Source organism: Rhinoraja longicauda, chromosome 3 (genome assembly GCF_053455715.1).
Source record: "Rhinoraja longicauda isolate Sanriku21f chromosome 3, sRhiLon1.1, whole genome shotgun sequence".
Classification (NCBI taxonomy): Eukaryota; Metazoa; Chordata; class Chondrichthyes; order Rajiformes; family Arhynchobatidae; genus Rhinoraja; species Rhinoraja longicauda.
In genome coordinates, this window is record NC_135955.1 from 73271549 (window position 1) to 73298432 (window position 26884).

General features: G+C 41.5%; 1 protein-coding gene across 14 annotated transcripts in view; it reads right to left on the reverse strand.

Annotated features, from left to right (window-relative positions):
- The window catches only part of ppip5k2 (diphosphoinositol pentakisphosphate kinase 2), a 113708-nt gene that overhangs the window by 56767 nt on the left and 30057 nt on the right, over window positions 1–26884 (reverse strand). For all 14 annotated transcript variants that reach the window (XM_078396407.1, XM_078396412.1, XM_078396421.1 and 11 more), the window contains 12 exons: window positions 25767–25888; window positions 25194–25295; window positions 24939–25025; window positions 19967–20042; window positions 17401–17510; window positions 14955–15040; window positions 14243–14368; window positions 11346–11467; window positions 8930–9112; window positions 5637–5778; window positions 3944–4167; window positions 2436–2563 (listed from right to left, as the gene is read on the reverse strand). In XM_078396407.1, the coding sequence (XP_078252533.1) occupies window positions 2436–2563; window positions 3944–4167; window positions 5637–5778; window positions 8930–9112; window positions 11346–11467; window positions 14243–14368; window positions 14955–15040; window positions 17401–17510; window positions 19967–20042; window positions 24939–25025; window positions 25194–25295; window positions 25767–25888 (1508 nt within the window). The remainder of the gene's footprint in view (window positions 1–2435; window positions 2564–3943; window positions 4168–5636; window positions 5779–8929; window positions 9113–11345; window positions 11468–14242; window positions 14369–14954; window positions 15041–17400; window positions 17511–19966; window positions 20043–24938; window positions 25026–25193; window positions 25296–25766; window positions 25889–26884) is intronic.

The following is a 26884-nucleotide window of genomic DNA, read 5'->3' on the forward strand; positions in this document are numbered from 1 at the left end:
TAGAACTACTCGCCTTACATCCCTGAAGAACCACAAATTTGTTCAGATAAACATAACATAGATACATAGACAATAGGTGCAGAAGTAGGCCATTCGGCCCTTCAATGCGATAATTCACAATCAGTACCCCGTTCCTGCCTTCTCCCTATACCCCTTGATTCCCTGGCCCTAAGACCTCTATCTAATTCTCTTTTGAATGCATACAGTGAGCCGGCCTCCACTGCCTTCTGAGGCAGAGAATTCTACAAATTCACAACTCTGTATGAAAAAGTTTTTCCTCATCTCAGTTCTAAATGGCCTACCCCTTATTCTTAAACTGTGGTCCCTAGTTCTGGACTCCCCCAACATCGGAACATGTTTCCTGCATCTAGCGTGTCCAATCCCTTAATAATTTTGTATGTTTCTATAAGATCTCCTCTCATCCTTCTAAATCCAGTCGCTCCAATCTTTCATCATATGACAGTCCCGCTATCCCGGGAATTAACCTTGCGAACCTACGCTGCACTCCCTCAATAACAAGAATGACCCTCCTCAAATTAGGAGACCAAAACTGCACACAATACTCCAGGTTTGGTCTCACCAGGGCCCGGTACAATTGCGGAAGGGCCTCTTTGCTCCAATACTCAACTCCTCTCGTTAAGAAGACCAACATGCCATTAGCTTTCTTCACTGCCTGTTGTACCTGCATGCTTACTTTCAATGACTGATGTATAAGACCACCCAGGTCTCATTGTACTTTCCCTTTTCCTAACCTGACACCATTCAGATAATAATCCACCAAAGTGGATAACCTCACATTTATCCACATTATACTGCATCTGCTATGCATCTGCCCACTCACCCAACCTGTCCAAATCACCCTGCATCCTCATAGCATCCTCTTCACAGTTCACACTGCCACCCAGCTTTGTGTCATCTGCAAATTTGCTAATGTTACTTTTAATTCCTTCATCTAAATCATTAATGTAATATTGTAAATAGCTGCGGTCCCAGCACCGAGCCTTGCGGCACCCTCCTAGTCACTGCCTGCCATTCTGAAAGGGACCCGTTAATCCCTACTCTTTGTTTCCTGTCTGCCAACCAATTTTTTATCCATGTCAATACCCTACCCCCAATACCATATGCTCGAATTTTGCCCACTAATCCCCTGTGCGGGACTTTATCAAAGGCTTTCTGAAAGTCCAGGTACACTTCATTCACTGGTTGTCCCTTATCCATTTTACTTGTTACTTCCTCAAAAAATTCCAGAAGATTTGTCAAGCATGATTTCCCCTTCATAAATCCATGCTGATTCAGACCAATCCTGTTACTGCTATCCAAATGTGCCGCTATTACATCTTTGATAATCAATCCCAGCATCTTCCCCACCACTGATGTCAGGCTAACTGGTCTATAAATCCCTGTCTTTTCTCTCCCTCCTTGGATTGGAGGGTAGCTAAAAACATGAACTACCCTCCAATCCACAGGAACTGATCCAGAATCTATAGAACATTGGAAAATGATCACCAATGCGTCCACGATTTCGAGAGCTACGTCCTTGAGTACCCTGGGATGCAGACCATCAGGCCCTGAGAACTTAAGAAGACTGAAGCAATCATGGATCCAAACTTTGTAAGCCTTATTAATTCTCTGATCCAATATACACACAGCATATCACTTAGAACCTGACCTAAGCTTCTAGCAACACATCCCCACCAGATTTCCTACATCCAATCTCTCAACTTACGTAGAGCAGAGGTTAGTGCCTAGTGACATTAGAAATGACCGTTGCAATGCTGTCTGGTTACCATTTCTTGACAATAATTTTTGGCTCATCCAAAACCTTCCATTCCGATTTAAGTTCTCAATAATCCTATTCCCCAATGAACTTCAATATTGCTTTCTAATCATTCAACATCAAGTATACCATTTTCACCCTGGCATTTAAATTGCCTCATAACCTTGCCCTTCGCCATCACGGGAATCCATAGATTCTCTACATTTGGGGAGAAGTTGGGCACAGGTTACTGATTGTTGATGATCAGCCATGATCACAATGAATGGCGGTGCTGGCTCGAAGGGCCGAATGGCCTCCTCCTACATCTATTTTCTATGTTTCTATTTCGCCAACCTTTGACTGTCGGACCCAAGCTCTCCCCTAAATATTTAAGAAAACATTCCCTCAAAAAATAAGAGCTGCTATTTTCTGGCTTTGAATACACAATTAATTACAAATGAACCGTGAAGCCAAAGTTCAGTCATTTGAATCGCCAAAAAATCCAATTAATTATACTGCATTTATATAACAAAGTGCAGAATTTCTTAAAATTTCATTGCATTCAAATTTTAAAATATCAAATGCAAGGGCATGCTTATACACATGGATAAGATATGAAAATTGTAACTTTCTAAATGCTTTAGACTTGAATTAATGAATTACTGGAAAATGTTCTTACAGTGGATGCAGCTTGTTAACAGTGTCATCATCCTGAGTTCTCTGCAAGTCTGAACGTATTTTTCTTATCAAAGGTGTACAATATCCTTTGGCAATATCCAATTTCTCAGCCTTGGTAATGCCATATTCCTAAAAAGGAGATTAATCATCACTAAGGAAGATTTGTTTTCAAATTAAAATGAACAGGTCTGTTGATACATAGTCTGCAAAGTATATTTCAGGAAACTAAGCCAGATGGTAGCCAGCAATCTTTAAAGATCAAAAAGTACTTCACACACATCTGGAGAATTCCAAACTTGCCAGTGTAGATTGATGCGAGGGTTTTGTCCGTTAACCATATTTTCTAACCTTTGTCACTTACTATCTATCACATCCACTTCACCTGTATCCACCTATCACTTGTCAGTCTGAAGAATTGTCCCAACCCAAAATGACATCTATCCTTGTCTTCCACAGATGCTGCCTGACCTGCTGAGTTACTAATAAATTTGGGTGGCACAGTGGCATGGCGGAAGAGTTGCAGCCTTGCAGCACTTGAGTTTGATCCTGACTGCGGGTGGGGTCTGTACGGAGTTTGTACGTCCTCCCTGTGACCGCATGTTTTCTCTGGGTGCTACGGTTTCCTCCCACACTCCATAGAAGTACAAGTTTGCAGGTTAATTTGCTTTGCTAAAATTGTAAATTGTTCTTCGTAAGTGGGATAGTGCAAGTTTACAGGGTGATCGCTGGTCAGTGCGGACTCGGTGGGCCGAATGACCTGGTATATTTCCACGCTATATCTCTAAAGTCTAAAATTTAAAAGTCCAAAGGGCAGAATTAGGCCATTCGGCCCATCAAGTCTACTACGCCATTCAATCCTGGCTGATCTATCTTTCCCTCCAACCCATTCTTTTGTTTTCTCTCCATAACTGTCGACATACTTATCAATCAAGAATCAGTCAATCGCTACCTTAAATATACCTGATGATTTGGCCTCCACAGCTGTCCTTAGCAATGAATTCCACTCATTCACCATCCTCTGACAATGCAAACTACTGACTACTGAATGGTACTCTCATAAGCCACGGGTTTGGTCATGATCTCCCAATCTACTTCATTGCAACCCTTGCACTTAAAAACAAAACTGCACTCTCTCTATAACTGTAATGCCATAACGTTGTAACACTATATTCTGCACTCTGGTATTTTTCTCTTTGCAATACTTGCTGTACTTATGTATGGCTTAATTGTACACATCTGAAGCATGATTTGACTGGACAGCATGCCAAATAAGTTTATTACTGTATCTCGGAACATGTCACAATAAAACAATAACAGTAATACAATTTCTAACACATCACATTTTCCAACTATTCTTAAAGGTCATCAATTATGTGGGCAAACACACCATCAAACGTACGCATAGAGTGATCTCATGTGTTGTTAAAAGCCCAAATTAGAAAAAAGTAATAAAAATTATTTTATGGAAGGTATTAACCTCTGTAAGTTCAGTAAAATGTTGCTCATTACCTGAGGTATAACAATGTCAGCCAACGACTTCGATAATTGATACAGTTCCATCGTATCATTCAGATTTAGGGAACTGTTATGTTGCACATCATATTTAATACAGTCATAAATATCTGGAATTTTACTTATATCATAACGACCATTCTTCATTTTGACATCTTTTTCTAATTTAGCCCATCTTCTAAGCATCAGTTCAAGTGATTCACTATGATAAAGCTGAATGTCTGTAAATACAAAGAAAGCATTTATTCCTTTCGTGATTAAAAGAAAAATACTAGCTTCTAATGATTTTGAACAATACTGAATATAAGCTTTGACTATAATTTGTTCACAGGATATATATGTCACCAACGATACCAACATGTATTTTCCGTCCCAAATTGTCCCTGTGATGGGGAAACAGTTAAGAGTCAATAAGTGATTCTTCAATGGGTGTGGAATCACATACAATCGAGGGCAAGAAGACAGGCATTTTTTCCTTTAATGACACGGGCAAACCAAAGTGGGATTTTTATAAGAACGCTGTATTGTTCCCATTACCAAGATTGGTTGTTTTATTTTAATCCCCAAAAATAAAAGCAAAAAATGCTAGAAAAAATGATTATCTGTGGGAAGAGAAACGGTGAATATTTCCTGTCCAATACCTTTGCCTCCTTCTAAACTCGCTGCCTGATCTGCACTTGATTTTATTTTCCATTTCCTGTATCCATGTTAGGATTTTTATTTACTGTTAAATATTTCATATTTCCATATTTCCATATCATTCCAAAGAAGCACAACACGTCTGAAGTACAAAATTTCAGCTATCAAACGGCAAACAACCTACAGAAATTTCAACTCGTTTCAACAATTTAAAATAGACTTTTATCTTACATTTCTAGCAATCTTTCTACTCCCTACATCCCATTTCTTTTTCATTTCATATTTTCTTTAACTCTTATTTACAACTCCTCTGCACATAACTTTATAATCTCTCCTAGGTTACAATCCATCACATATTTTCCCTTTCATTCTCCATGCTTCTTTCCCCTTTCTCTGCAACATAAAACTGATTTTATTTTATCAGGACTGGGAGAAGTTCGAAATATCAACTTGAAACGTTCATTTTGTTTCACTCGGCACAGATGTTGCCCACGCTGCTGACATTTTCCTGTTTATATTTTAGATTTCCCATATCTGAAATATTTTGTCTTTGGACCCCTTTCTACTTTCCTCTATTATGAATTCACTGGAGTTTAGAAGGATGAGAGGGAATCTTATAGAAACATATAAAAATTATAAAAGGACTGGACAAGCTAGATGCAGGAAAAATGTTCCCAATGTTGGGCGAGTCCAGAACCAGGGGCCACAGTCTTAGAATAAAGGGGAGGCCATTTAAAACTGAGGTGAGAAAAAACTTTTTCACCCAGAGAGTTGTGAATTTGTGGAATTCTCTGCCTCAGAGGGCAGTGGAAGCCAAATCACTGGATGGATTTAAGAGAGAGTTAGATAGAGTTCTAGGGGCTAGTGGAATCAAGGGATATGGGAAGAAGGCAGACACAGGTTATTGATTGGGGACGATCAGCCATGATCACAATGAATGGCGGTGTTGGCTTGAAGGGCCGAATGGCCTCCTCCTGCACCTATTTTCAGTCCACATCATTTTTTTCACTTTTTGTCATCCTCCCTTCAGCATAGAAATGAAATATCTTACCAGCTGATTTAGGGTCTTCCATCCTCTGCCTAATCTGGGACGTCAAGCTCTGGATCAATGTGTAGACCTTATCACAGGTTTTAACAGGATTTTTGATTAACTGCATTGACTTAATTATAGAACTGTTTTTAGTTGGAGCAAGCTGGAAAAATATTAAAGAAAGAAAAGTATTGTCATAGACCTTGCAGTTCAAAGTTTAAAAACACTAACATCTGATAAAACCACTAAAGAGTAAAAAAAGTTGAGAATGAGAGGGAAACTCCAAAACAAAAAGGAATACAAATAAGAGAGTATTTCTTTATAATCACTGGCATTCAAAAGGTGTCATTCTAATATCACAGGTGTGCAAAAGACACTCGCTATGTCAACCATTAACACCAAAATATGTCAGAGGGATCTTGCATTTGGAAAACTACCCTAAACTAAATATCAAAAATTGAAAACCTTTCTTCAAAATATGGACACTACATGTAAATAAGACAAAGTGGTTGAAAAAAGTCCACAGCAGAATAGAATGTGCCTTTCATGCTGGTCTAAACTGTACATGAGTGCTCCTCAATTTGTATTCATATGATTAGTGGAACACAAAGCCTTTATGTACTAATCAGACCAAAGCAATTTTTCCAGAAGAATCTAGATAACCCATTCAGGCGTAAGGATAACATAAATGTAAAGTGCCATAAATTCCAGCAATTAATAATAGGTTCAGGCAAGGTTGTAGGTTATTTATGTAGACCCGTCAGACTCTTATAAACATAACCGGGAGTAGGAATACACCACTCATCCCCTCAAGCCTGCTAAATTATTTAATAAAGTCAATGCTGAATTGATAGTAATCTCAACCCCACAATCTTGTTTACTAAAAGGAACCTTTAACCCATTGGTGATAAAGAATCCATCTAAATCTGCCTTTAAAATATTTAGACTCGGTCCTATAAGAGTTCCAAAATTGCACTAACCTTGAGAAAAAAACTAACACGTCTTTCTATAAAATAGGCAAACTACTAGCTTTAGAATCTCTTACATGGAGGAAAGATCCATCCACCTCAACTTCCTTCTCTGGCAGCTAGTTCCACATATCCACCACCCTCTGTAAAAAAGCTGCTGCTTAGGTTCCTATTAAATTTTTCTCCTCTCACCTTAAACCCATGTCATCTGTTTTGTTATTCCTCTGCTCTAAATAAAAGATTGCGTGTTCACCCTATCTATTCCCCTCATGATTTTATACACCTCTGTATGATCATACCGCGGTGTCCTGCACTCCAAGGAATAAAGTCTTAGCCAGCCCAATCTCTCCCTATATCTCAGATTATCGATTATAAATATAATACATCTGCATACTTCAGGAATGGGTTTTCAGACACCTACACCACAAGGTTTTAATCAGTCTGCTTAGTTAGCACAGAAGGGGCTTGCAAATGCTCCCATGTCTATATTAACCAAATCACTTTATTTGCTATTGTATAAAAAACAACATTTTAGGGATATAATTCTGTGTGTCAACTTTCTCTTAGAGAAATTATTGTTCTCTCCTTTGGTATATGCAAGATTCAGTGGCTTTAACAGTAAATCTAATAAATGCTACCGTTTATGAATCTTAGCTTAACAATTAACTCAGAGGACAGCAGCGCAAAAAGTTTACACCGTCGTACCAGGTATGTGAGTGAGGTAAAAAAAAAAGAGGAAAAGAGCCAAGCGCTTGCACGAAGCTTACAGCGGGGGTGAAAAAAAACGGAAAATATTTGAAAATTCACACAAAATTACCAGTTTCAAGCCTCTTTTAGTGCATTTCAAATGGACATTACAAAATAATGTGAATATGTCACTGTATACTAATAACATTAGTATAATAGTAAATTCGCTCATTAATTGATAATCAGCCCAAAAAGGTGGTAATTGGCTTTTCTGCTGTGTTTTATATTTTAACCCCGTCTTAATTAATTTAGTTATATAATCTTGCACTTAACTTTAATATTTACTCATTACAGTTCCACCACTGATTTTCTGGCACTCTTGGTTCCAGAGCTTTGCTGGTTTATCCAGCTGGCCAAGGAAGTCGGCTATGGGGATAGATGTGCTGGCTCCAGCTGGGCTGGAGTTCCAGAGCCCCGGCCGCAGGTTGCAAATTCAACCCATCGATCGGCCGTGGAAGTCCCGATGAGGCCCAGATTGGTTGCCTTGCCCAGCCTTGGTGCAACATTTTCGGGGAGACTTCCAGGGCGCGGGGGATTTCTCGTGGAACCACTAGCGACTCTAGCGGATCCCTAGTGTTCATTACAAGTCTATACATTGTTTTGGGGGGTTTTTTCTTTCTTTTTTTCAATCTGATTTCTCCACTGGTAAACGCGATTTTGGCAAAGTGAAAAATGCGCAAATCATGCAAAAAGCGCGGAAAATGGATTTTGAAAACGCGGAATTCCATGGAAGCGCAGAAATCTCACATGCCTGAAGTACTATATTAATTTGCAGTCACAACATAAGGAAGGAATGGAACCAATTAAGAGAGACAGGATTTCAGAAATATGCATGCAATTTAAAGTGCCAGATTTAGCCAAATTGAAAATAATTGATTAACATTTATTGATATAAAATCTGACACAAATTGGTTACTTTGAGAATTCACACATACTATCCTCATAAAAATAATCCCAAACTATAAGAACAAGAAAGAGGGAAGGGGAAGCAACAGCTTAAAGTTGTTGTACACTATCTTCGAATCCTCACCATAATCCTCAAACTTGATAAAGCTTTGTCTATCTCCAACTGGTTCGGCAAATATGGCTGGAAAAATCCATAGCCAACTCTTCTTTTTCTCCTCTTGACTCAGAGTAGCCTTGCCCAAATCTCTGGAATTATTTCAATAAACCCTTGGAATTTTCAACTTTTATTCTCCTAATTAACTCTTTATCTATTCATAAATCTCCCCTTCCTCACCCCGCCTTCTCCAAATTTTAAAACTGAATCCTACAACGTTTTAAGGCACCCTTCCAAACCTCTCTATCCTAAAAGTGTGCACTTTTTATTATTTTCTCTCCGTGGGACACTTTTGGATGTCTTCTAACATTATAGCCACTGTATGAATGCAAGTTGTGTTGATATAAAGAAGTATTGTTACATTTTCAGGAAAGGCAATACCATACACAATTCAGTCATCAGATTTAACTAAATATTATTGTGGAAAAATGCTATCAATATTTCATAATTTGTTCTTTGGACATCAAAATATTTAAAAATTCATATTCACATGATTATAGAAGAATATAACAGAATGAAGGATGTTGTCAAATACATACCTTTTCGTAATCATCAAGGGTGAAGTCTCGGTCTTTCTGAAGAATTTCATGAAGCCGAGCTTTAACTCTCTGCTGACAACTACTCAGGGAATCACTGTCACTGTCTAACAAGCCATTCATGTTAGCACTTTTAACCATCTGCACAAGAATTGGGGTTAGCTCCCCTTCCAACGCAAGCAATCCCTGGTTACAAATAGTCAACATCAATTTTATACATCATTATTTTATAAGACTATCGCATTTATTGTTTTTCCCAATAGTCCATATCTAAAATCACTTCTCGCAGCACTGCTATATTACATATAAATACTCAAAATTCAGAGATTCAGGTTTGTCTGCTTTTCTGAACAAAGTCAAAGAACATGATATTTATTCACTGTAACTGATCACTAATTTTGTCAGCTTGGCAGATATTGCTTTATATATAATCACTTCATTTAGATCTTATCTCGTGAATGTTTCACAATTGGCTGTCTTACACAATTAATGTACAGGTTTCTGGCACATTTTATTCAGGATAGAAGGTGTAGATTTGGAACTTGTCAACCAATTCTGTTCTCCATAGGATCAACAACCTAGCTGTCTTGGTTGGTAATACACTGCTTTAAACTGACAAGTGCAATATCTATAAATGTTGTTTTCGATAATTTAACAAAAAAAATGTAGGTGTATAAATCATGAAGGGTAAATGCAGAGCCTTCTTCTGGGTAAGGAAATCACAAATATAGAACTTTTCAATTTCTCTGGTTTGAATGCTCCTTCCCAATTATATTGAAGTGAATGAAGTTCAGTTGCATATCCAGCTCTCCTGCGTTTCCTATTAATCACCTCCAACTCTCCCTCCCTTCTCCAAACAAGGGGCATAGGTTTAACGTGAGAAGGGCAAGATTTAATAGGAACCCTATTGTCTATTGTCTATTCTCTGAATGCATTCAAGAGAGAGCTAGATAGAGCTCTTAAGGATAGCGGAGTCAGGGGGTATGGGGAGAAGGCAGAGACGGGGTACTGATTGAGAATGATCAGCCATGATCACATTGAATGGTGGTGCTGGCTCGAAAGGCCAAATGGCCTACTCCTGCACCTATTGTCTATCTATTGTCTAACCCAAGAGGCAACTTTTTCCACACAGAGAGTGGTGGATATACGGAACAAGATGCCGGAGGAGGTAGTTGAGGCAGTTACAATACCAAGATTTAAAAGACATTTGAACAGGTACGTGACAGGAAAGGTTTAGAAGGATATGGGCCAAAAGTGGGCAAAAGGGGCTAGCTTAGATGGGGCATCTTGGTTGGCATGGACAAATTGAGCCGAAGGGATGGCTTCTGTGCTGTATGACTCTAAGTACCAATCTACGGGCAGTCAAATCTACAAGGCTCAACATGTGTTGGAAAGAATTGCAGATGCTGGTTTAAATCAAAGAGAATTGCTGGAGTAACTCAGCGCGACGGGCAGCATCTCTGGAGAGAAGGAATGGGTGATGTTTGGGGTTGAAACCCTTCTTCAGACTACAAGGCTCATTCTTGGCTTCAGAAAACAGTTAAGAAATACTCTATATAGCCGTAGCTTTTTAATTTTACGTAAGTGCTCAACGAAGAACGTTCTTGCAAAAAAAAATTTTTTGGAGGAGGTAGAGAAGGAAAGAATTGGGAAAGAACTCTCATATTCAAACTGGAGAAATTGAAATGTCTTATATCAGTAAGTAGACGCAAAAAGCTGGAATAAGTCAGCGGGTTAGACAGCATCTCTGGAGGAAAGGAATGTGACATTTTTGGTCGAGACCCTTCTACAGACTCAGCTTTTTGTGTCTATCTTTGGTTTAAACCAGCATCTGCAGTTCCTTCCTACATGTGACAAAATATTCATTTTTATATGCATTTATAATACAATGAGATCATCAGTTCAAAGTTTCAGTGCAATTATCGTTTAAAGTCACTGGTTTTAAAGCAAAGTGCATGACAACTTCTCAGGAGTTTTGACTGTTTCACTTAAAATGTGTCAGAAACCTAACTTCACAATGAACTATTGTACCACTGTAATATAAATTAGCCTGTTGAAACATTTGGAAATCGAGTATGGAGATAAAGGTTAAGGAATGAAAAGGAAGAAAACATAGTTGTTTTCATATGGATATTCTACAATTGCCGAACAGTCTACGATCCACATGGATATAAATCATGTGCAGAGAATGATAATGATTCGCATACCATCAGTTTAAATTATTTGATAGATTAATTACAGAATATTTGCATAACAGGTTAGTGAATTAGATTATTCCTAAAATACATTCTGGGACCAATGTTCTTAGAACTTTTCAAATAGCATTAATCTAAAAATTATGGTTCCAGTACTAACCAGAAAAAAACCAGCTTTAAAATATTGTTATGTGTGATATAAAAACATTTTTGGTATCTCAAACCTTAGCAAAGGCTGCCGCAGTCATCTGAACTCTCCCTTCATCTGAAGCATAGATCTTCAAATCATGCCGATATGTACTGTGCAATCGGAGCAAACCACAGCCAGGAAATCCTGCATAATCTCCTGAAATAATATTCAATATGCAAATACGGAAAGCAAGGCTGGAAGAATTTGTATACAAAATAATGAACCATTTCCACATATAGCCAACGAGTACAAGACATGAACTGAAAAATAAAACAAATCAATATGCACTATTTAATTTAGAACTCACTGCCTACTGATGAGGGTGGTGGAAGCAAACACAATCACTATTCTCAATACAAAACTGGATGGGGGTTTGGTAGAAATAAACTTGCAGGGCTCCAGGAGTGGAAGAGGTGAGAAAGATTGATGTGCTTGCTTTGCAAGAGATGAATAGCATTCTGCACCATAACAATGCTATGACTATTTAAACCAGCGTGGGTGTTACATTGTATGATAAGAATTGGACTTCTTGGATTAGTATTTACAGTAGAATGGCACACAAATTATTTGCTTATGAAATGTTGAGTTTTTATTGTTGGGCATTTCGATTCCCTACCCCAGAGGGCTGTGGAGGTTCAGTGATTGATTTAATTCAAAACTGATTTTGATAATGGTTTTTAGATATTCCAGGAATTAATGGATATGGAGATAGGGCAGAAAAAAGTGTTTGGACTGAAGATCAACCACAATCTTGCTAAATTTCAGAGCAGGCTCAAGGTCCTGAATGGCCTGCTTCTGCTCTTATTTCTGATTTTCCTTAACAGTTGCCTTTGGTGGAAGAATCAAGAACTAGCAGTTACAAAGCTAAAAATAACACAAAAATAATATTTTCTTTGACAGCGAGTGCTTAAGGTCTGAATTGCACTTTCAGGTTAGAAGTGGAAACAGATTCAGAAGCAGTATTCAACAGTGATAAGTATCTGAAAGGAATGAATTTTACAGAGGGCAAGGAGGTGGATCATCCCGGACTGCCCTTAAAAGTTGTCTGTATGGACTCGACAGGTCAAATAGTTTTGTGGTTGCTGCATTTCTGTGCACAATTCCCATAGAACGCAGAACAATATGGCACAGTAATGGGCTCTTCGGCCCACAATGTTAGTGCCGAACATGATGCCTAGCTGAACTCATCTCATCTGTCTACACATGATTCTTATCCATCTATTCCCTGCATTTCCATGAGCCTATCCAAAAGCCTCTTAAATGCCACTATCGTAACTGCCTCCATGGTTTGGAGGTTTGCTCGTAGAGTAGGCTAGATCTGTAACTGCAACACATATAATACACACTGTTAACACAGTGCACTGTTAGTGGAGACAGAAAATGAATGGTTCGGATGGTGGATCGGATGCCAATCATGTGGGTTGCTTTGCCCTGGTAGTGTCCAGTTTCTTCAGTTGTTAGACGTCAACTTTGTTCATTTCAAAGCAACTTCATCTGTGAGAAAGTCGAAAAAAAATTGCAGATGTTGGAAATCTATAATTGAAACAGAAAATGTTGGAAATACTCGGGAGGTCAGGCTGCATCTGTGGGAAATGAAACAGAATTAATATTTCAGGTCAAAGACCCGGCATCGGAACTGGGAAGGGTATGAAAGAAGCTTCTTAATCTGCAGAAAGGATGGGGAGGAGGGGTGTCTGTGGTAGGGTAAAACGGGGTTATGTGGTCAATAGGTGATTGGGAGCAACTAGAGAGTGAGAACACAACAAATTAATGTAGAGAAAAGAATTCAGCAGTTTAGAAATGCAGTGCAAAGTATCCATTCTTCCTAATCATGGCCTCCCTGTTCCATTGTTAACAAAGACTGTATCTCTACCAATTCCCAAGACCCTGCTCTTAACCCCACTCCTCCAGGACTAAATGAGGATAGAGTTCCTCTGATCATCACCTACCATCCCACCAGCCTCCACATCCAACAGATGCAATGTGAAAAAAAATAAACAAACTTGGAAGCAAACTTAATTTGGTTGTGTTAAAAAAAACACAGAACAATCTTGCTTAAAGTTTCAAGCTTTTGTTCTTTGGAAAAAGATAATCTATTCCAGGAAAAGGGGATCAGGTACATTTAGGGGTGGGGGCAACTCACCAGGCTACCTAGATTAAAACAAAAGAGTTTCTTTAAGGGCCATCTCACTTTGTTCATCTTCGAAGGGAAATCTTGATGAATTACCATAAACACAGAGTATGGTTCGTATATGGAACAGGCTGCCAGCTGACAATGTTGCAATAACATTTAAAAGGCATTTTGACAGGTGCATGGATGGGAAAGGTTTAGAGGAATATAGATCCAATGGGTCTAGCTTAGATGGGCATCTCAGTCGGCATGGACAAGTTGGGCAGAAAAACCTGTTTCCGTTCTGTATAACTTTGGCTCCAAGCAGCTGAAGGTTGCAATATTGGTTTCTTCATGGGAAAATGTAATTTTTAAAGAATAGAAATGTTAGTCTGTACAAATACTGGAATTTAGCAGTCCCTTTTTTCCTGCATGAATGATAAAAATGTATTTAAAAATATGCTCTGCACGCAAAATGAGTAAAGAAATTAACTATTTTAATATGGCACTCTGTCACATCTCAGATCTCAAAATGATTTGCAGTAGAATTTGTTATCATTGTACACTTTCATTAAAAATGCTAATTAAGACCTCACTTATGGTTAACTTTTGCTAGATTTTGAGATTCTCTTGCTTCAGCCACTTTTGTATTGAGCTATTCAGAGAGCAAGACAAGGATAGTTAAAAAGCAAATTTGATTTTTGATAATGACTTATGAAAAGAGGAAAGATGATATTTGTTTTGAAATGTGACCCTGTCAGGCAAATCATTTTTGTAATGGATGAAAAGATTAAGAAGTAAATATGTATGTTTTGATTTACCTTGTCCTCCTGGATACATGCACCTGAAAGCACGACCTAGCTCTTCAGCTTGTACTCTGCCTGCTGGAGTCAGTTCTCCACCCCACTTTAACACCAGCAGTAGAGAAGGTTCTTCCTTCTTCTTTTCTGTAGGTAGTGAATGGTAGCTCATTCAGAATTATTTCAAGCTAGAAATGGACTTGTATTTGCAAAGCACATTTTAAGACATAAAATCCAAGAAGGTTTTACAACCAATGAGGTGTAAATTAAGTAGAAACAGTGACATTTCTCTTCAAATAGAACCAGATGGGGTTTTTTTTAAACCATCCCAAAAGGTTTAATTCAAAAGATAATTGCCCACGAAGCAGTCTCGATTATGTGCCCAAATCTCTGACCTGCGATGATCTCACAACTTTCTGACAGAGACCTAGACACGGTTGATCTTAAATAGAGGTCTCTTCCATTTGAATAATAAAGGATCGTAACCAGACATCATACGCTGTTTCCTTTCACAGGGAACTGTTGCTGACCTAATTTTACAAGTGATTTGACTGGAGTGTTAATTATAGCTATTTAGTCATTGTAATAAAGTGATACGTATAGTGAACAGTTCCATTATATGTCTATAGAAGACAGTTTTATAAAGTTCACACACACACAATAATCAAACAATACTAGTTTACGTAGTTTCAGAAAGCCAAGAATAAAAGAAAAATTATGTTTGAATGCCTACCATCTTCTTCGCTTGAAGTCTTTGGACACCCATGAGGCAGATATGTCAATTGAACTTTACGGTTTATTCCAGAAAAGTGGCCATACCTGTTAACATTTTTTTTTAATTAAAAACTCACAGAAAGCTGGGAAGCATGCAACATCGCCCATTTGTACAGCAATAAAAGAAAGCATCCAGAAGTGTTTTACAACAGAATTATCAGACATAAATTGATAGTGAGCTGAAGAATCGCATGGGAACTATTTTCTTTGTCAGAGGAAAAGCAAGGGAGATATAATATACACTTGACGACCCGTGGACTGTTGGGTTCCCGTTGTGACACCAGCGATCTCAAAATGGCGATCTCATCTTGTATATAAATATATGTAGAGGGAGCCACTCACCCCGGCCCCGGGCGGCCTGTAGTAGGATAGTGGCCGCAAGGCGCTGCCCCTAGTTCGTCCTGCCTGCGGCCATCTTCTTTGACCTTCTCTCTGCCACCGCGCTGCACCAAGGGAGGAAGGTCAGGCGCGAGGCACGCCGTCGGGCACGGTAACCCTCCCCCAACTGCACACATGCGGATACCGGTTGGGTTCCCGTTGTGACGCATGATGAACACGGAAGTATTAGATTAAAATGGCGATGTTTATTTTATGGGGGATGTGTCCGAAATACAGCCAAACTGGTACACGAGAGCGCAACAATTTGAACGAAACTTGATACTGCACACCGCAAGCGAATGGTGAATAAGGTGCCCCTAAAATTGTTGTGCCTTCGTGTACCGTTTTGACTGTATTTCGGGAACACACATACATACAAGATGAGACTTTTAGTTTTATACTAGACCAAGTGGGCCCGTTGGGCCCGTCCTCGTAGGGTTTCCATTGCGACCTGGGGAAATTGCTTTTTTCTTTAAAATGAATCGTCTGTTAAAAAAAATTAAAATCAATCTCAGTGGGGGGAGGTGGGGGAGAGGAGGAGGGGGGGGGGGCGGAGAGGAGGGGGGGGCTCACCCCCTCCACTCGCCCCACCCCCATTCTCACTGTCCCCCTCCCCTCCCACCCCCACTCTCCCCTCTTCCCCACCGTCACCCTTCCCCCCACCACCACCCCCCCTTGCCCCACACCCCTCTCTCCTCCCCCTTTCACTCACTGTCCCCTCCTCCCCACTCGTCCCAGACCCACACTGCCCCCTCCCCCACTCTCTTCCGCTCACCACCACCCCCCTTCTCCGCCAATCTCACCCCCCTCCCACCCCCACCCTTCCCTCCACCCACTCGCCCCCACGTCCACTCCCCTCCGTGGAGACGTTGGCGGCTAAAGACACTTACCGAGCGTGCAGGGAGGAGGAGGAGGGGGCTCCGGACTGCTCGAGTCGGGCAGCGGAGGTCGGACTACTCGAGGCGTGCGGCGAAGGTCGGTGGGGTGTGAGGCAGGGGGGGAGGGAGCGGGAGGAGGAAGAGGGGGGAAGGAAGGGGGAGTGAGGGAGGGGGGGGAGGGGAGGGGGGGGACAGCAATAGAGCCCTCGTCACCCCGCATTGATAGGCAATGTCGTCAGTCGGGCTGGTGCCGCATCCCCCCCAGCCCCCGAGCGGGAGAGGCGACTGAGACTACATCTCCCGGCTGTCAGCTCTGCCCGACCTGAGTAATGTCAGATGCGGGGACGGGCGGCGGTGCACGGGGGGAGCGCATTAAAGTAAAGGTCCGGGGGGGGGGGGGGGGGCATTCCGCGCGGGAGGGGGGGGAGCTGCCTGCTGCGCTGCGGCCTGTGTGCGGTAATGGTGCTGTGCCCGAGCGGGAGGGGGGACGCGACGGATAGTCCGGCGGCGCGCTGGGTCCGGGCGATAGCGGGGAGAGGGTCTCCAGGGTGTGGGAGAGAAGAGAGAAGCAAGGGGAGAGAGGAGAGGTGAGCCGGTGATCGCGGGCGGGCGGCTCCGCTAACGGCGTCCATGTCGTTGGTGCGAGTGAGGAGAGGCCACGCGTGCGCACAAACGCACAGCAGCGCCACGCTGAAAACCATCAATAAATCAGTAGGAGGGGGGAGGGCAGCGCGAGCTCATCTAACAGGGGCATTGTGAAGTCACACGCTGAAGGCCTTCAATAAAAGGCTTAGGAAAAAAAAGTTTTAACTTTAAAACCTCTGTAACTTAAAAAATATACGACCGAATTAAATGAAAATATCATTTTCCAGCAGCGTTCAGCGTGGTGATTAAGGCGGTCAAACCCTCCAGATCATCTTACCCCCAGCCGGAGACCAAAAGGCTCCCTCCTGACTTCCCAAGCACAGCTTAAAGAGATGAGGACTATGCATTTTCCCAAACTAGACAAGGATCAAACCAGTTGCTGAACCAAATATCTGAGATACACTGGAATTTCTGGGTGCATATTCTTTCAAGTATCTACTTACGTTTTATGTAATTGTTAGAGCATTATCATTTATTGTGGAATATAATTTCTCTGGTACTTACATCTCAAGCACTGTTTTAAGTTGTCCAAGTTTCGCTTTACTTTCTTCTATTTCTGAATCATTATTCTGTCCCAATTCTGCCAAAAGATGCCTCGCAATATCCAAGACTTCCTGAAAAATTATAGGAAATTTGTTTTAGAATATTTGTTCAGATTCATTACAGTTTATGCATGTAAATATACAAACACAAGAATCAAACTGGGGTGTCATAAGGCACTCAAGTATTTGTAGTCTAAATGGCACAAAATTGGCAAAATCATGACCACAACCACCACATTCAGTTCTGGATCACCTTGACAATGAGAACAGAATGGTGCAGCGGTCGAGATGCTGCCTTACAGCTCCAGCGACCAGTGTTTGATCCTAACCACGGGTGCTGTCTCTGTGGAGTTTATACATTCTACCTGTGACCCCATGGGTTTTCTGCGGTGCGCCAGTTTCCTCTCACATTATCCCAGATAACTTGTTAAACATTATTTATCCTTTGTACAACATTAATCCAATAATAATGTAATATGATAGACCCAAAACATCACCCATTCCTTCTCCCTAGAGATGCTGCCTGTCCCGCTGAGTCACTACAGTATTTTGTATCTACCTTCGATGTAAACCAGCATCTGCAGTTCTTTCCTACATAATTCTAGAACTAGCAGTCATTGAGTAAAAGCTATTGCACATTTCAGGCAAAGAAGTCATGAGAGTCTTTGAAACCCCCTTCCTCAAAGGGTAGCAACTGAATACCTGTAAGAATAATTAAAGATTGATAAGACAATGTTAAACAATTAAGGGGGTTAGCAGTACGGCAAAGTCCACTTTGCCTTTTACTCAGGATTTCAGCATCTACAGTTCTTTGTGCCTCAAGAGTTCATGTTCATAATTTATAAGAGTAGAAATAGGCCATTCGGCCCATCGAGTCTACTCTGCCATTTAATCATGGCTGATTATCACCTGATCCCATTTTCCTGCCCTTGAAACCCGTTCTAATCAAGAATTTCTCTATCTCTGCCTTAAAAATATCCACTGACTTGGCCTCCACAGCCCGCTGTGGCAATGAGTTCCACACATTAACCACCCTCTGACTAAAGAAGTTCCTCCTCACCTCCTTTCTAAAAGAGCGCCCCTTTAATTATGAGGCTATGAACTCTGGCCCGAGACTCTCCCATCAGTGGAAACATCCTTTCCACATCCACTTTATCTATGCCTTTCATTATTCTGTAAGTTTCAATGAGGTCCCCCTCAACCTTCTAAACTCCAATGAGTGCTGTCAAACACTCCTATCTCCTTACAATGCTCCTGTCCGTCCTGCTATTAACTTCCTCAAAGAACTCCAGCAGATTCGTCAAGCAGGATTTTCCCTTCATAAAACCTTGCTGACTTTGGCCTATCATCCTTTATAATTGACTCTAAAATCTTACCAACCACCAGTCAGGCTAACCGGCCGAGTTTCCAGTCTTCTGCTTTGCTCCCTTCTTGTATAGCTGGGTGATATTCGCAATTTTCCAATCTTCAGGGACCACTCCTAACTCTAGTGATTCTTGAAATATCACAACTAATGCCTCCACAATCTCTGAGGGCACCTCCTTCAGAACCCTGGGGTGCAGTCCATCTGGTCCAGGTTACTTATGCACCTTCAGACCTTTCAATTTCCCTAGCACCTTCTCCATAGTAATTGCCACTCCACTAACATCCACCCCCTGACTCTCTAGGATTGCAGGCACACTGCTGGTGTCTTCCACTGTGAAGACTGATGCAAAAAAGTTGTTTAATTCCTCTGCCATTTCTTGGTTTCCCGTTATCACTTCTCCTGCATCATTCTCCAGCGGCCCTATGTCCACTCTTGCCTCTTTTTTTACTCTTTATCTTATGATCTTATTGAACAGTGGAGATGTTTGAAGAGTCGAATGGACTATTCCTGTTCTTAATTTGTGCAATACAAAATAGGTTTTTATATCTCAGTTCACTTAAAATCTGGAATAAACATGTACAGTGGAGCCAAAAAGAAATCAAACTGGAAATAGACTTCAAATGGGAGAAAAGCAGAACTAACGATTATTACTCTACATGGCTGCTTCTTCACTCTAATGCCAGAATGCTATTCTTTTAACATTTATGGAAGACCAAAGCAAGATTATTATTTTATGTGCTTGCTTCTTTACCTAATGAGGATGACTGAAGTGTATCTATATACTAAAACTCTTGTTTGTTTGTTTGTTCCTGAACTACAGCCAAAACGGTATACGATAGTGCGACACTTTTAGGCCCACCTTACTCACCGTCATCCCTTTGGTGCTAATGGAAGAAGTTTCATCGAAATCGGTGTTATATTGTTTAAGTTATTCACATTTTAAAGTTTAAAGGGAGTGCAGGGGGGGGGGAGGGAGTGAGGGAGGGAGAGGGGAAGGGGAGGGAGGGGGGGTGGAGGTGGGAGGGTGGAGGTGGGAGGGTGGAGGTGGGATGGGGGGGGGAGGGGAGGGGGTGCTGCACCAATGCAGGAGAGGTTTGGGCCCAACGGGTCCACTTGGTCTAGTACTTTATATTATACTAGAAATTTAAGAAGAAAAAGTTACCTGTAACTGCTTTGGCTTCTTGAGCTTTATTTTTCCTGCTTTGTATCCATTATATTTTTCAAAGAGTTCAAAAAATCTAACAGGAATGAGAAAAGAGGAGAAACAATACAGTAAAAGAGCAAGCCACATATTTACTTTTTAAAAAAAGGTATCAACCAAGTGACATGCCACAGCTAAAACTGGATTTCACCTGCATCTAATGGGGGAAATGGAAAATGTTGTCCTATTGCCACATCAGATGTCACCAAAGAAAGTCAGCATTCTTTAAGAGGATCATTAATGTGACTTAAATCTCCCATCAAAAAGCATTAGAAGCCAATTTGTGTCTTCAGACACCAGTTGTTGACCAAACTCACAACTACCACAGAGCTGAAAGCAAACTGGAGGCCCTGGTGGTAGGTTGCTGGGGAGTTACACCTCTGCTATACAGTTGAAAATATTTCAAAGTTTGTGCAGAACTTTTTTATATGCAACCGGTGCATAAAATGCAGGACAATTTCTGGGCTTATATCTTCCACACAGAGACACCAGGGAAAATTCTAAACATGAAACTTATCAGTTTCTCCTCTGATTTTTGGTCCAAAAAGGTGGATAGCTATGCAGAAATTTGTTCCATGAGCAAGTATTAATGGGAGTCATGCATGAATTGGCAATCATAAGAAAAGATTTAGAATTCTCCAGAATGTGTTTTTTTCCATTTTCTCAAAGTAGAAAGTCAATTGTACAAGTAATTTTAATGGAATTAAAACAGATCTGGCCTCGGTAAACTGGAACCAAAGCTTTGCAAGTAAAACAGTAATTGAACAATGAGAGCCTTTTAAAAGGTGGAAGTGTTTCACCAATAGTAGAAATAGAAAACACTCAGCAGGTTCGGAAGTACAGTGCCCTCCATAATGTTTGGGACAAAGACCCATCATTTATTTTTTTGCCTCTTAAATCCACAATTTGAGATTTGTAATAGAAAAATCACATGTGGTTAAAGTGCACATTGTCAGATTTTAATAAAGGCCATTTTTATACATTTTGGTTTCACCATGCAGAAATTACAGCAGTGTTTATACATAGTCCCCCCATTTCAGAGCACCATAATGTTTGGGACACAGCAATGTCATGTAAATGAAAGTAGTCATGCATATCCTTTGCATGCAATGACTGCTTGGAGTCTGTAATTCATGGACATCACCAGTTGCTGGGTGTATTCTCTACCAGGCCTGTATTGAAGCGTATGCTTGTTTTGGGGGCTAATCCCCTTCAGTTTTCTTTTCAGCATATAAAAGGCATGCTCAATTGGGTTCAGATCGGGAGATTGACTTGGCCATTCAATTGACCTCTTTTAAGCTTCAAAAAATTCCTTTGTTGCTTTAGTTTGGGATCATGGTTTTGTTGTAGAATGAACTGCCGGCCAATGAGTTTTGAGGCATTTGTTTGAACTTGAGCAGATAGGATGTGTCTATACACTTCAGAATTAATTATGCTACTACCATCAGCAGTTGTATCATCAATGAAGATAAGTGAGCCAGTACCTTCAGCAGCCATACATGCCCAGGCTATAACACCCCCATCACCGTGTTTCACAGATGAGGTGATATGCTTTGGATCTTGGGCAGTTCCTTCTCCATACTTTGCTCTTGCCATCACTCTGGTATAAGTTAATCTTTGTCTCATCTGTCCACAAGACCTTGTTCCAGAACTGTGGTTGCTCTTTTAAGTACTTCTTAGCAAACTGTAACCCGGCAGAGAGAAGCTCAAGCAAGATGGCCGCTGGCAGGACTAACATGCGGCAGCGCCTTGCGTCCTCTCTCCTGCTGCTGGCCGCCGCGATGGCCGCCCGGGGCCGGGGTGAATGGCTCCCTCTCCCCCCTCGCCCGCCCCTGGCCCAGAGGGAGTTTTAAGGGGAGTTGAGGGGGAGTAGAGTGGGTGAGTGGGTGGGGAGGAGGAGGGGGGATGGTGAGTGAGGGGGGATAAGGGGGGTTGAGGGGGGATGGAGTGGTGGGGGGGGGTGGGTGAGGGAAGGGTGCTAGACCAATGCAGGAGTTTTGAGTGAGGTTGAGGGGGGGATGGAGTGGATGAGTGGGTGCGGGGGGGTGAGGGGAGGAGGGGGGATAAGGGGGGGTTGAGGGGGATGAGTGGGTGAGTGGGGGGGGAGGGGAAGGGGGGAGGGGAAGGGGGAATGGGGGCGGGGAGGATGCTGGACCAATGCAGGAGAGGTTTGGACCCAACGGGTCCACAGCAGCTAGTTCCCTATAAAACCCATGCATTCTACCCAGAGGGGAAAAGATGAGAGAAGAAGCAGGAGAGAAAGTGAAGAAAGAGGAAGAAAGAAGAAGGAAGAGAGTGAAGGGACACAATGTGGAGCGCCTCCCTGATAGCTGTGTTCCTGTCACAGGTTTGAGGAAGACAGCCACTGGGACAAACCATAGACCATCAGTGCCATGTGGTTAAGACTGGACTGCTGGGAAAGCCCTACACAGCCAGTGCTGCTACCCACTGAGTTACTTCAGCATTTTGTGTCTATATCATGTGAAAAGATGGATTTCACACTCAACATTCAAAAAACTGAAGGTATCACAAAATGCTGGAGTAACTCAGCGGGTCAGGCAGCATCTCTGGAGAGAAGGAATGGGTGACGATTCGGGTCGAGACTCTTCTTCAGACATCTTTTCACATCTATATATATCTTCTATCTTCTATCTATCTATCTATCTTCTATCTATTAAAACTCAGATCTTGTATATATATATTTTTTGGGTTTGACCTGAATTATTTGATATGTTCGCGCGTAACAGCGATTGCGGAAAACCGGTGAACAGTAGCGTGACGGTTTTCGCACCGCCTTAATCGCCAACCTCCCAAACGACCGGCCGTGATATTTTCATTTGCTTTGGTCGCGTGTTTTTTAAGTTACAGAGGTTTTAAAGCGCTGCCCCCACCCCCCTTTTCAGGGGGGCGCTGCGGTGCAGATTTAGCCTTCAGCTTGAGCCTTCAGCTTGTGCAGCTTGTGACGGCTACATTGTTTCAAAAAACGGCTACATTGTTTCAAAAAACGGCTACATTGTTTCAAAAAGTTTCCAGATCACTGCTTGTTTTAAAGTGTTTTTTTTTGTTATTGCAAGTCACTTGACATACACAGATCAGGAACACGGGCCCAACAGGCACACTTGGAGAGTGCTGATTGTTTTAAAGTAGTCTTTTTTGTTATTGCAAGTCACTTGACATACACAGATCAGGAGGACGGGCCCAACGGGCACACTTGGAGAGTAAGAGTGGGGCTGGGGGAGGAGAGAATGGGGGGTGTGGGGACGGGCCCAACGGGCCCGCTTTGCTAGTATTAAAACTCTCGGTTTGTTTGATCATGCATGTTTGATGGTGCCTTATTTTTGTGTCCCCGTCACAAGATAGCGCGATAGTCTCGACCCGAAACACGATAGTCTCGACCCAAAACGTCACCCATTCTTTCTCTCCAGAGATGCCGCCTGACCCACTGACCCACTGAGTTACTCCAGCATTTTGTGATACCTTCGATTTGTACCAGCATCTGCAGTTATTTTCCTATTCAAAAAACTGAGGTCCTCTCTCAGATTTGTGTTTGAAGATCAAGGCTTAAAATCTGGCACGAAGCTCATTGTCTATTCGTCAGCAGTTATCCCTAACCTCCTGTATACCAGAGACTTTTAGTTAGACTTTTACTAGACCAAGTGGACCCGTTGGGCCCAAACCTCTCCTGCATTGGTGCAGCACCCTCCCCTCCCCTCAACCCCCTTTATCCTCCCTCCTGCATTGGTTCAGCACCCTTCCTCACCTCCCCCCTCCCCTCCTCCCTCCCCCCCCTCCTCCCTCCCCCCCTCCCCTCAACCCCCCTTATCCTCCCTCCTCCCCCCATCCTCCTCCCCCCATCCTCCTCCCTAGGAGATAGATTAAACTTTAAAATGTGAATAACTTTAAAAATATAACACCGATTTCAATTAAACTTCTTCCATTAGCACCAAAGGGACGACGGTGAGTAAGGTGGGCCTAAAATTGTGCGCTATCGTGTACCGTTTTGGCTGTAGTTCAGGAACAAACAAACAAACGAGAGTTTTAGTAAAAAGATGGAAAGCATCTCAAAACACTGGAGATACGACCAACACAGTCTCTGTAAAGCTATCAAAGTCCATTTACTGGACACGAGAAATTTGACATCTCCTCTTAGGCCTACATGGTTAGTTCTGTTGGACAGGTGACATTATTTGCATGCCTGACTCCCAAAACAGAAACTCTACTTTGATATCCATTACTGCCAGCTGGAGAGAAGCAAAGAACAAGAACCCCCTCAAAGAAGTGCAACATCTCTACCACACTAGACTCGAAAGTCAGTTCCGAACCAAAGAAGTGGAGTGAAAAGCAAATCATTCTTAATCCTGATGGAGCACTGCTGACGTGGGAGTTTTGATCGCCCGGATGCGGGAGCTTTGATTGCCCCGACGGATGGTTCGACAGTCCTGACCGTGGGAGAAATAAAAAAGAAGCAGATTGGATTTTTTTGCCTTCCATCAGTGAGGAATGTGCGGAATCCACAGTGGTGGATGTTTATGTTAACTTTTATGCATTTGTGGTGTCTTGTTGTTTTTTTCGTATGGCTGTATGGTAATTCGCATATCACTGTACCTTAATTGGTACATGTGACTATAAAAGACCTTTGAAGAAAAGATAACAAAGCAAACTGCTGCTCACATTGCAATGTGAAATGTTTACAATACTCAGCAGCTCAGACAGAATCAGGAAGATGACCCATGCACATTTTCAAATGTAGTTCATGAAATGAACTCTTTTTAAATGTGATACATTTTGTATACTGTACCTTCCAATGCATTTGGAAATTCCGAAACAAAATTAAATTAAGCAAAATATGATGACTTTAAAACTTCAAAATTAGCAATAAAAATATGAACATGAATAAAGCCAACCATCAAGTACAAATGAAGCCACATTTCACCTCGGGTGCCGCACTTCCATTTTCATTTTCTGTTTCGGTGTTCGATCCCCATGCCTTATGACTGCAATCACACAACGAAGCTCCATCCTAAACAACAATCATAAAACAGATAAGCCTGATTTCCTGCAAATTAAAGCAAGTTTTGAAAGCTTGTAAAAAGCTTCAAGAAAAATTACTTATTGAGAAAAAACATCCATTCAATCCAAATTTGATTGCATTCATGCCACATATAATACTAATCCGCAGCAGCCTCACATGGTGCCAGATGTAGTGGGTACAATAGGGATGTCCTCTGCTTCGGTAGGAATAGACCATGGAATATTAAATTGTGGAGCTAACTCTCGCATGATGAGGTTTCTGTAAAATAATCAACAGAATTTGTGAGTAAAAATAAATCACGAGTAAAATGATTTTAATTTTTATCTTTTATTGTAGCTTGGCTTAATCAAAATAAAATTTAAACATTAAATCATGGATTGCAGACACATTAGAGGCTAAGTTTCTGCTTTAGGTGCAGTTGGCAATTCTGGGTACAAAGTGTACACATATTCTTAAAAAAATAATTGGTTTAAGGTTATATTTGAACTCACTTATAAAATAGAAACATGGAACTAAAGGGATGCTGGGTCACTTAGCAATCACATTAACCAGTAAATAGCTAAAGGACAAGAGGCAATGTTTTGGTAAATGATACTTTGCTGACTACAAAGGATCTAGAGAAGTCCTATGGGAATTCATACAATCAAATAAATCCTGTTCAAGAGTCTCCAATACTGCTCTATAATGAAATAAATACAATTATGGAAAAGTAACAAGTAAAAATCTTACCCTAAAATCTTTGCACAATCATCATAATACTTCATCGAATTCTTCACAAAGCTGAAGCCATTAACATCACAGACATAGGATTGACCGTTGGCTCTTAGGAGATCAAAGCCACAAACTGTTTGCTATAAAAAGAAAAGATCATCAGAGCAGAATTTTACAGCAGAACCTATTCAGCCCCTCATCCCAGTGACTACCAAAATAACACGAACTATTGACTTTACTCCCACTTCCCAGTTTACTCCTTCACCTTACATGTTGTGGCTCTTCAAATTGTTATCCAGGTATCTGCTTAATGTGATGAGAGTTTCTGCATGCAGTATTCTTTGTGACAGAGTTCTAGAGTATCACTATTTTCTCAGTGAAAGATCATATCATATCATATCATATCATATATATACAGCCGGAAACAGGCCTTTTCGGCCCACCAAGTCCGTGCCGCCCAGCGATCCCCGTACATTAACACTATCCTACACCCACTAGGGACAATTTTTAACATTTACCCAGCCAATTAACCTACATACCTGTACGTCTTTGGAGTGTGGGAGGAAACCGAAGATCTCGGAGAAAACCCACGCAGGTCACGGGGAGAACGTACAAACTCCTTACAGTGCAGCACCCGTAGTCAGGATCGAACATGAGTCTCCGGCGCTGCATTCGCTGTAAAGCAGCAACTCTACCGCTGTGCTACCGTGCCGCCCATAACAAATAATTTTACCTCTTAACTTAGTGTAAGAAAATAACTGCAGATGTTGGTACAAATAGAAGGTATTTATTCACAAAATGCTGGAGTAACTCAGCAGGTCAGGCAGCATCTCAGGAGAGAAGGAATGGGTGACGTTTCGGGTCGAGACCCTTCTTCAGACCGATAACCTGTTAACTTAATTACCAAGCTCTCTGCCATGGGAAACGTGCCCTTCTATTATGCCCTGTCTAAGCCTTTCAATTAAGTCTGTCCATTCACCTTTGTTCCAAAGAAAACAACCGCATAATAGTAAATTCCTCACATAAGTTCAAATATCCAACCCCAGCAATAACAAGAGACAATAGGTGCAGGAGTAGGCCATTCGGACCTTTGAGCCAGCACCGCCATTCAATGTGATCATGACTGATCATCCACA